Here is a 12162-nt window from a genome sequence, read left to right on the forward strand (position 1 = left end):
CGAGGGTTCGACGGCTCCGGCCTTCTCACTTGTCCTCTGGTTCCCTCACGGTGCCCAAGACAAGTCCAGTTGTTCCCTGCCGTGGCACGGCGCGGTTGAATTCATTCCCCATACGCAGTACAAGTGAAGTATCGAAAGGGAACGTACTCGGTTACTAACGTAACCTCGGTTCCCTGAGATACGGAACGAGTACTGCGTTACATGCCGTGCCACGAGGCTGCGGCTTCAGTGTCGTCGCTTCAGTCGAATGACCTGAAATCCTATGGCGAAACGCCCGCTTATATAGCCCTAAACCCCGTCCATTTCAGCGGGAATATTCGCGCGCTCTGTCGCCATAGGCCGCGCAGCTATGCCGCGCCGTCATTGGTTCAACAACTTGTCTATGAGTGAACCAATGACGATGCAGTTACACTGCGTTATTGAAAAAGGCTTCAGTAACGGGGAAAAAGGAGACCTTTCCCATACGCAGTACTCGTTCCGTATCTCAGGGAACCGAGGTTACGTTAGTAACCGAGTACGTTTTTGCATTAACTTCTAAATGTTTTTACTCCAATTCGTTGTTGAAATATAATCATTTCTACACAGTGGCTGTCATTTTCACAACAGATTTATTTAAAAATACATTAAATAGCTTCATCAGGACATCACTAAAAAGTTAAGTAAAATATAATGAATATATAAGCTAGTGCATACAAGCGAAAGAGATCATTTCTCTAGCGAACTAACAAACTTTGGACACTGAATGGCTTTTCTGAGGTAAATGCCATATTGTTTACATATTGTTTTCAAGCATTCATTTCCGCCATTGAAACACTGATTGAGCGATTCCACGAGATATGACCGTTTAAGTAAGTTGTACTGTATCTTTCAACATACCTTCAGATGTTATTTCATGTATATTCTGTAACTAGTATTAAAGAGGAAGAGATGATCGCGCTCCGCACTCGCGCTGCAGGTTGAACTGAGGCGCCACAGTAATCTGTCACAACAAAGAGTGTCAAAACGTCATTTCCTGTTTAAATTTCGTGATTTTGTGGACAGAATTTGAAGGATGACACTTTGTTTCTTATCAAGAGTAACAAAACGTAGAGCTTATTGCGATTATTGGTGGTTAATGGTGGTTTTATATATATATATTTTTCTTTACATTTGCATATATGAGTATTTCTGAACGTTATGACATTCTCAATGCTTTCTACGATCTGCTGTTAATCACACAATTCACCACACAACCATGTTGCTCATAGCTCATTCATAGGAATTAATTGAAAACACCCACACTGATTTGCTCACTCCTTATCAGTGTAAATGCATCGTTATGGTGGAAAAAGCAATGTGGCAGATAATATTGCTAAGGTTTGTATGTCACTAAAGCCAAGAAAGAAGTACATCTGTGCTACACATGCAGCTAAAATACTACCAGCATTTATTTAGAATGACCTGACAGCTTAGGGATGCTGTATGTCACAGGTTCAACAATCTAATGATATTTACAAATGAACCTAAACACAGCTGCTACTCAAACAGCTATTAGTCACTGAACCAAACATAACCTCATGAATTTACTTACAACATTTTATGTGCAAGTGTAAAAAGGACACACACCATTACGGCAACATATAACCAGTGAGCAGAATAAAGTCATGTTGCTTATGTTTGATGCTGAACTGAAAAAGATTAGTAAGCATAATCCAGTAAGTTAGAAAACCAGCACCAGAGATGGCAATAGGCCCAATAAAGGACAGATGGCCAGAAAAGTTGTAGAGAGGTGAGAAGTACAGGAATGAGATTAAAAGAGGGATCGTTCCTGGAAAAGAGGGTATGACTGATGTCAGGTCCAGGCTTAATGATCCCCTGATTACAACATGCAATTGAAACACCATCAAACAAAACACAGAGGTGTTTCAAATTAACCTCAATGAGCTTGATACTGATATCAGCAAAAGTCGCTGTCGCTGGATTCGCACTCAGTGAAAGTGTTGACAGTTCAGAAATGTTCCTTAAGATAAAAAAACAATAAAGCTGATTTTTTTAAGCCATATATAGTTTTGTAAGAAACAACATTGTCAAGTTGAGGAAAAATAAGTATGTTTCTAAAACAAGGCATTATTTTTAATGTCACAAAAGGTCAGTTTGGTTTTCTGAATGCTGCTCTCTATGCCAAAGTGCTCTGATGCCTCATTAAGAGGACTAAGACTGTCAGTTGAGGACATGACTGTATGTTCAGGTCTCATTGTCATTGAATTTACCACTGCACTTTTGCTGCTTAAATGATTTGGAGCCATCTTATTATTTCATAATAATGAACAAGTTCTGGAAAGGAGGATCTTTACCTGCAAGGTTAATTACAGTTTTTCTCAGTTGCTTTGGCACATTTCTGAAAACAGTTGTAAAACAGTATGTTCATTTCTCGAAAAAAATCCCACAAACAGCACAGTATATTTGGATTACATGCAAAAGCCTGTAACTTGCTCAGAATCCTTAGTTCATCTCTCAAAAGCAAGTATTTATGTCAATGAACATATCAGTGCCATCAGAATAGTGTCATTGTTTTTGAACAACAAAGTCAAAATGCTTAGCCATGTTGTCAATATAAAAGTGATGAATATTTCAGATGTAAACTATATCTTTTTATGACGGTGAACAAATGACTGTAAAATGTCCTTGTGATGAATGAAAAAGACAAGACTGTATATATGTATTCACGTGTACGTGTGTGATATAGTGTTTATCTGTATAAAGTTAATTTAGCCTACTATACTGTAAAGCAAGTGTAATATGCTACTGTAAGTGTAAAATGCTACTGTAATATTAAGATTATAGCATGCATACCATATTAGAGTACAGTGAACATTGCTGAAATACATACCTATTATGTCTACGAAATGCTTGAATTATTGAGGAAAAGTTTTTTCTCCAAACATTCGGCTGCACATTTAGACTTGCATAAGTAAGGTCATGATTGAGAACATAGTTTACAATAGTGGCCCTCATTTCACCAGAAACGTGCCTACTCCCTTTGCCTTATCTACCTCTTCCTCTGTTTTGCCTCCCTACCTTCTACCCCACATCCTTACTCTTCTTCTTCTTCCCAGCTGTTGACCTTATTTGTTTCCATGTTGTTCTTCCATTATTAGAAATTGAAACTCTTGTGTTGTACTCTGTCTATATATGCTTTCCAGTTGAAGATTCATGACATGCATCTTTGAGCTGCTTTAGAGAACTGTTGGGTCATTGGTTGATATAATGCTTTACATTCCCCTGAATACATTAGTGAAATTCAGAATTCACCTGCAAAATTCATCAATTCAGGACACATTTACAAAAGTCTAATAGAAATGTATAGATAATATACTTGACACATTATGATAACTAGGTCAACCATTTTGATGACTTAATGACTTATGCGATGAACTAATGACTAGATGTTTTGAGGGGTGCGATTATTCAACAGAGAACCATATAATACATTTTGAGTAAAATGACATTAGCAATTGATAATGTAAGAAATAGCAGACAATTGTACATAATCAATTGCCTGAATGTACTAAAGCATTTGCAATTTGTTCAAAAGAATAAGAAACTGCTTTTATGATGTGCACAAGTGACTAGATGATGTGGTGGTTGAACAAGTAGTTTTGAAAATTTCAGTTCTGATCTGAGAAATGTGCCAAAGTGACTAAAAAAAATGTAATTCATATAAAGAAAATAAACATTACTACTATCACATATTTATTTACTGTCATTTCTAATTACTGACACATAAATAAATTGATATTTATTCAAATATGCAATATGTAACAGTAGCTGGAATTTGCATTACAATGCAATATATAAATTTATAAACACACTTTTTGCTGGAAATAAAGATAGTTTAAGGCATAAAACCTTACTGACTTGTGCAATGTTTTCTTGATTTCAAGCCAGTTTCGCTACAGTGCTCAGCGTAAATGAGTACACCCCCTTTGAAAAGTAACATTTTAAACAATATCTCAATGAACACAAAAACAATTTCCAAAATGTTAACAAGATTGTTTAATATAACATCTGTTTAACTTATAACATGAAAGTAAGGTTAATAATATAACTTAGAGAACAAAATTTTCAGTTTTACTCATATTCGGGTGATGCAAAAATGAGTACACCCCAGTGGTGAGTACACCACTAAAGTCTTTGGAGCAAAGCTACATTTTAGACTACAAATGTTTAATTTAACAAGAATTCAACCACAGGTGAGTCTAATTATTCATTACACAGGTGTCCAGCAGACAGTTGACTTTAAAAGGGTGTTAAAACCCCTTCCCATTTCATGCTGTCAGCAATGGCACCACATAGAAGAGAAATGTCACAAAAAAACATTTATTTACACCAGAAAGGGGAAGGCTACAAGAAGATCAGCAAAGCTTTACATATCAGTAAGAATACTGAAGCAAAAGTGGCAGAAAAATTTAAAAAGATGGAACTGCAACCACCTCAAAGAGACGTCCAGGTTAACACCTCAACAGGAGCGTCTTCTGATGAGAAGGGTTGAAGAAAATCAGCAAGCAAGTTCACTGCAGTTATCTAAAGAAGTAGAAAGACAAACTGGGGTGACTATTTCCCGTGACACAATACGGCGTACACTGCAGAGGAATGGCATGCATGGGTGCCGTCCATGAAAGAAGCCTATCAAGCCCAGGCACAAAAAAGCCTGTCTAGACTTTGCCAGGGCCCATGCTGACAAAGATGAAGACTACTGGGACTCTATACTCTGGAGTGATGAGACCAAGATAAATGTTTTTGGAACTGATGGCTTCAAAACTGTATGGCGTCGCAAAGGTGAGGAATACAAAGAAAAATGCACAGTGCCTACAGTGAATATGGTGGTGTCAGTGTCCTTATGTGGGGCTGCACGAGTGCTGCTGGTGTCGGGAGCTGCATTTCATTGATGGCATCATGAATTCACAGATGTACTGCTCTATACTGAAAGAGAAGATGCCATCACTCCGTGCCCTTGGTCGTCGTGCACTTTTCCAACATGACAATGATCCTAAATGCACATCTAAGGCCACTGTTGGATCTCTGAAGAAGAACAGGGTGAAAGTGATTCAGTGGCTCCTGATCTGAACCCAATCGAACACCTATGGGGAATTCTGAAGAGACAAGTTGAGCATCACTCTCCATCCTCTCTAAAAGAGGTCATTCTTGAAGAATGGAAAATAATAGATGTTGACTTGGTGCTGTCATTAAAAATCATGGAGGCCATAAAAGTACTAGACGTAGTAGTTTTTGTTGTGGGGTGTACTCATTTTTGCATCACCCTAATTTGAGTAAAACTAAAAAAAAAAAAGTTTTAATTATTAACCTTACTTTCATGTTATAAGTTAAACAGATGTTATATTAAACTTAGTCTTGTCAACATTTTGGAAATTGTTTTTGTGTTCATAGATAGATAGATAGATAGATAGATAGATAGATAGATAGATAGATAGATGTTGTTTTTATTGTATGTGTGTTCAGGGTTATTACTGTAATCATTTATGGATGAGACAGTCCCGAGCTGTTGATTCGGGGCTCAGAGGCTCAGCCATTTCAAATCCCTCTTTAACGACTTAAACCTGCATTCAAAGGTAACAGCCTAAGTTCACCTGCCCCACCCTCACTCACTCACTCACTCACTCACCCACCCACCCATCAGCAGCCACCGTCATCAAACGGCAGTCATTCTTCCCTGTACATTTGAGAGCTTCATTTCAACGGAGGTTGTTCTTTCTCTGCTAACTCTTTGGAGTAGCATCTATCAACCCACTATTTTCAAAGGAGAACTGAGCACCAAGATATTTATGGGACATTAATTACAGGCAGAAGAGATTCTCTGAGAACATTTCAACAAGAGCAGCTACAAAGTAGAGTGTGTCTCTGGTTGTGAAGGGAGGATCTGACAAACAACACTTCCTGAACCCCTGCCTGTGCCCTCCAACAGCAGCCAAAAATGGGGAATGCCAAAAGCAGTGCTATGTCCAAGGAGATCCTGGAGGATCTCAAACTCAATACCAAATTCACAGAGGATGAACTGTCACAGTGGTACGAGAACTTCAAGAAGCAGTGTCCGTCTGGCCGTATCACACCAGAAGAGTTTAAAAAGATCTATGAACGCTTTTTCCCAGAAAGTGACGCCACATCATACGCCCAACACGTCTTCCGCTCCTTTGACACGAACGATGATGGAACATTGGATTTCAAGGAATACATTATCGCTCTACATATGACATCAACTGGAAAGACGGAGCGGAAGCTGGAGTGGGCCTTTTCACTCTTCGATGTTGACAAGAACGGATACATCACAAAGGCAGAAGTGACAGAAATCTGCCAGGTAGGTTAAATGTTAGTGAACATCTTCGCAAATATGAAAGGTTTGTGGCACTGTTGTGTGGATTCCCTTCAAAATCATAGTTTAAATGAGTGAGTATTTATTTGTGTAGAGAAAATGGGGCTAGTTTTCACACTTTTTACTGCAATTTCCCAGAGTATCAAAAAATGATTCACATTTCACCCTTATTCCACAGGAAGATACCATTTATTGAACATACATTGACCTTTTGTGACATCATGTCCAAAATTTGGAGGGTATGTTGTCACACAGGGGCAAGTTATACAGTCAAACCAAAATTTATTCAGACACCTCGAACATTTCATTCATTAATACAGTTTATTCACTATAGTTTAAAAAAATGGTAATAAAATATGACAAGATCTCAGAGTTAAACTGTGTCAGAAGAAATCTTAAATCATAATTAAAATCTTAATTATGTCAGATAACGCTTGAGCAAAACATGGTCATGTCAAAGTGTCTGAATAATTTTTGGTTCCAATGTTTTTTTTTTGTTTGTTTTTTTTTACTGGTAGTCCACTGTATTTTGCTATCCTCCTTACTGTACATACATGAACTATAGTGTCCTGCACACACTAGTAAAAATATACCAAAAATATCAAAAATGTATGAATAATTTTTAGTTTGACTGTATATAAATATTGGAACCTGCCATTAAACAGTCTGTCATTTCAGTAAAACAATTAAACAACAACAACAACAAAATAATTAAACAGCCAAAGATTTAAAAAGGAATGTATGTATTGATTTGGCCAAACAATTGTATACAAATTTTTAAAAATGTATAATAATTAAAGAACATGTGACAGCATGCTTAGATATAAATAGGACAACTTACCCCAACCAGACATTTATAATAAATATTTGTCCTGAAAATGTTTCAGTTAAAATCTGTCTTCATTATAAGCTGACTCAAATGTATCCCAGTTTGGTTTTATTGTGTTCACTTGTTGCAAATGATAATATTAACACTTTAGAGGACAAAATTGCTCTGATTTAAGATGTTTAAAACCAACTTGAAAAACATTTGACTCAAATCCTTAAAGTAATTGAAATACAGCCCATGTGACTACTTCCCGATATGTGACAACTTGCCCCTGCCACCCATATAGTGCTCACGCCAATGCATTCTAATCTTTCTCCTGATCACACATCACATGTTCTGTATTTATTAAATGAACCAGACTTTAAATAGTCTCTCTATTCTCTCTTTAAGTTTTGTTCAGTCAGCAATACTGAACACAAACAAAACACAAGCCCTCAGTAAAAAGAAGCCAAATGTCTTAAAACTTGGACTTAACAAGCCAGGGCTTTGGAGCATGGCTAATGGAATTGGCCAATCCCAGAATAATCCATCCGATAAATGGTTTAGCTTGAAAAATAAATGTACACCGAGGCCTTTTCGGAGGTACACAGCCATTAGCCCAGAGACAGGTGGTGAGGGGATTATAGTGTGAGATACTTTTTTTAGAAAGATGCTGGATAAGTGGGTCACAGAAGCCACAGTAAACAGTGGGAACATGAGGCTTAAGTTGCTTATTGTATGTCCAGCAGGACAAACGTTTTTCATTAAGTAGTCATAACACCACCACAGAAACTTAAGATACTAGTTTAAGGCATTTGAGGGTGAATTTCAAAACAGTTATTCTCACACAGCTAGAGTGTCAGATCAGCATTGACCTCATACCCAGGCTTTGTGATCACTGGTTTGGTGGTTTATAAGTGTAAATGTCTCTGTCGTCGTGTCAGTGACTGAAAGTAAAAGAGCATTAAAGACAGAGTTGTGTTGAGGCCAGCGTGTGGTTTTGGCAGGAGCTTTGGTACTGCAACTAATCTGTATTATTCTTACATGCCTTATTTGTCAGAGATAAACATCTCCTCAGCTCACTGAACCACTCAGATCCAGGTCAAGCAAAATCAAAGTCTATGTAGATGATCCTTGCTATTAGTGGTCCTAATCTATGATGATTACCTCCAGACAAGCATTATCAGAAGTGCAGATGGTCATTCATTTGACACTCCCAATTATGGCTGATGACTAAAAGCTGTGGATGTCACTGAGCTTTTCACTGTCTGAAAATGTAATATAGCCTGTATTGAGATGTGAGGTGTTTACTTTTGATGTGTTGGGGAGAAAACGCTAGAGATGGTAGCTAGACTGTATTATGAACAGATTATATAGACTATATATATTAGTAATAATTATAATATTAGCTTAATTTAGTTGTTAAGGCCACACTGTAAAAAAACTAATTGTTGGTTTAACTTAAAGTAAGTTACCTGGTTGCCTTAAAATTTTGAGTTCATTGAAATAAAAAAAAATTAGTTAATACAATAAAGGCGATTGTTTAAATCAACAGAAACTCAAAATATTATGTTATCTGAACTATATCAATTATTGAAGATGATTTGACAAAAGAAATAATCATGAAAATAACATTTTCCAAGTTGATTATTCAATACCATTATGATGTGCAATGTTCTTTGAGTTTCAAGCCTATATGTCAATAAAAGAGAGAGGTTTTAGAAATTATTCAGGTTATACTTTATTTCAATAGTCCACTTTACACATTCTACTAACTATAAGTAACTTTGCAACTACCAGTCATCTAACGCTCATTAAAAAAGTTGCTGACTTAAATTTTTAAGTACTATCAACTTGAATTTTGAAGTCATTGAAAATGAAGTCATTTCAAATTAAATTACATTAAACTGACTTTTAAAAAATGAGCTGAATCTTGTATAACTTATAAAAAAAAGTTGAAAATTGCTTAACTTATTTTAATGAGTTAAAGCAATGTAGAAACATATGTTGTCATAACTTATTAATCATATATTTTTTACAGTGTAGACTGATTGGTGTTTTGGTTCGGTTTAGTAGAATAAGTTGACATACTTGCAAAGTTACTTATAGTCAGTAGAATGTCTGTTGGGGGAGCATCAAAATAAAGCATTAGTGGATATTAAGTAGACAGTCTACTAGTACACTAAATGACTTGTAGTAGTTGACATGTCATTACAAAGTTACTTACAGTAAGTATAATGACTAAAGTGGACTATGGAAATAAAGTGTTACCAGTATTCAACAGAATGTGCATTCACATGAGTGTTATGGGGCCCCCATGTTGCCATTATACAAAACAGTTGTCATGCCAACTCGCAACGCTTGCCCCGCCTCCAAGTTCTTCTGATTGGTCCACTGTTTTGGAACTGACATTGATGAGCTGCGCTGCGTGTAAAAGTTGAAATTCTTTTAACTTGACACGGCGTCTTAAAAACGCGGCGCTCATGTGTGAGGCGCTGCAAAAGACGCGAGACGCGAGCGTAACGGTCATGCACGTCCGTCAAGCGCGTGTTTACATAGAAAAACAATGGGAAAGTAGCGCATTGGAATAGAAAAACGCGTTCTGTGTGAACGGCCCCTTAGGGGCCGTTCACACAGAACGCGTCTTTGCATCTAAAAACGCGAGACGCGGCGCTCAGGAGTGGTTTTAAAAAAAGCGCAGCGTAGAACGCGAGTGTCTCGAGACGCGCTTTTGAGACGTGAGGCAATAACGACAACAACGGAAATAATAGAAATAGGTAAACAGCAGAATTGACAAATACAAGTTTTGACATGGAAAAAAAGAAAATAAGATAATAATGAGCGCCTCCTCTGCCATGTTGCAGTCATATAAAACAGTTGTCATGCCAACTTGCTACTATAAACAGAAGCTTGCAACGTTCGCCCCGCCTCCGAGTTCTTCTGATTGGTCCACTGTTTTGGAACTGACATTGATGAGCGGCGATGCATGTAAAAGTTGAAATTCTTTTAACTTGACACGGCGTCTTAAAAACGCGGCGCTCATGTGAGAGGCGCTGCAAAAGACGCGAGACGCGAGCGTAACGGTCATGCACGTCCGTCAAGCGCGTGTTTACATAGAAAAACAATGGGAAAGCCCCCTAATTAGTCTGTTATTTCTTTCCTCCTTCCTCACCTCCACTTTTCTTCCATCTTGTTGATCCTCAGGCAATCTTTAAGCTGATCCCCAAAGAGGACCAAGATAATCTTCCAGCAGATGAGAACACTCCTGAGAAAAGAGCAGACAAACTGTGGTCGTACTTCGATAAAAAAGAAAATGGTAATATTTTTGGTTTTATATTTTAGTTTAATTTTTTAGTTATAATTTATATGTTTATAACTGTTTGTATATTTTTTAATATAATAAAATAGATATATTATTATATATTATCAAATATCTGTCATCCATAGATACGTGGTAAAAGTTTCAAGAGTGCTTGAATATGTATTTGCATGATGGTAGTTGGTTTGGTAATGTCAAAAGGCTGCTATCAAAAGATTGTCCAGTTTTCACCCTCTCTTTCTCTTTTTCATCCAGAACGATTGGCTGAGGGTGAGTTTATTCAAGGTGTTCTTGACAACGAAGGCGCTATCCACCTTATTCAATATGAGCCCACAAAGTAACAATAAAACAAGAATAATAACACTTGTATTTTTATTATCATATGGTTTCCTTTTGTGCTTCCCCCTTTTCTTGTTTTCATTTTGTTTGTTTTTAACTTTCACCCCTTTAATCTGTGCACATCTGTCTGTTTCTTGTAGTAGGACATTAATTTTGTCAATATCTGAAAGCCCATTAACTGCAATATTTTGAGTTAGTCGTGACAGATGGAGTGAGGATAGTGATTATTATTAAAGGTTGTAAACTGATAGTAAAGTGTCACTTCTGGGAAGATGTGTTGAAATGTGTGAAAAATTTAGACTTTTTGACAGATGAAATTATAACGATACTCTTGATCTGTAAGTAAGCATTTTTTTTCTTTATGAATTGAAATGAGAGCAAAATAATGCATGTTTTTCTTGTAAAAGAAGTAAAATACAGATGAAGGCCAACTAAACTTCTAGGCTGTTGCCATAAAAAAAAATTAAAATGAAAATGAAAAAAAAGAAAAAAAAGAAAATGACTTATCATCCAGGAAGATTGCACAATATATACAATAATGTCTGTCATTTAAATGATGCAAATGAGTTTATTAATGAGGAATAAAACTGAAACTGTAAAAGCTACCATGAGTCTCACTATTCTGTGTCAGTAAGTGTGAATTTGTGTGTAATTGTTTAGATGTTCAAGTGAACCGCTGGAATGGGCAGCACATTAATCTCTAATGGTCTGCTAGCGGCCGAGGGGTTTAACATTCTCGTGGCAATATTTACCCGTAATCCTGGATTATCTTTGTGTGTGTGTCAATGCGTGGCAAAGTTGGGCCAGATTACACAGGTAAATGGGAGTCTGTATGTGAGTACTTTGGAATATTGTGTTGGAGAGAGTCTGTTCAGATCTCTATAAAAGCTATTTTTAACACCGTTCCTTCCCTCACTGTCCAAGTTAGGATTACTGACATAATTGCATGTTGCAAAGTAGACATTTCAAAATCTCCAACTTCACAGTCCATCCTCTCTCTCTCTCTCCAGTCTCTTTAATATATCATCTTTTTCTTTGTTTTGCCATATTGAGCATTTGTGATAATGAACTTGAACTAAAGACAGTAGATAGAAATACACAAAGGTTGTCACATTGGACAATGGTAAATGTAAGTTGCACAAAATTGCACAATTCTCATTTATACCCTGCTCTATTCTCAGAAGTAGCAGAAAACCCCATGACACAAATAATCACGCCATTTGATGGTTGCAACAATTCCACATTTAGTAGATATTTCAAGCATTTTAGATTTTGTTGGTAATAATGTTCTTTTAAGCAAGTCTGTACATTAGCTATGGTACCAGATGC

The 12162-nt window shown here is 36.8% G+C and overlaps 1 protein-coding gene across 1 annotated transcript; it reads left to right on the forward strand.

Moving 5' to 3' along the window:
• Nucleotides 1–5652: 5652 nt before the first annotated feature.
• On the forward strand, nt 5653–11438 carry rcvrn2 (recoverin 2). Its single transcript, XM_048154154.1, has 3 exons — nt 5653–6352; nt 10380–10491; nt 10750–11438. Exons 1-3 carry the CDS (start codon nt 5972–5974, stop codon nt 10833–10835), a joined length of 579 nt encoding a protein of 192 aa, XP_048010111.1. The 5' UTR covers nt 5653–5971; the 3' UTR covers nt 10836–11438.
• The last annotated feature ends 724 nt before the right edge of the window (nt 11439–12162 follow it).

Source organism: Megalobrama amblycephala, linkage group LG13 (assembly GCF_018812025.1).
Source record: "Megalobrama amblycephala isolate DHTTF-2021 linkage group LG13, ASM1881202v1, whole genome shotgun sequence".
Lineage (NCBI taxonomy): Eukaryota > Metazoa > Chordata > Actinopteri > Cypriniformes > Xenocyprididae > Megalobrama > Megalobrama amblycephala.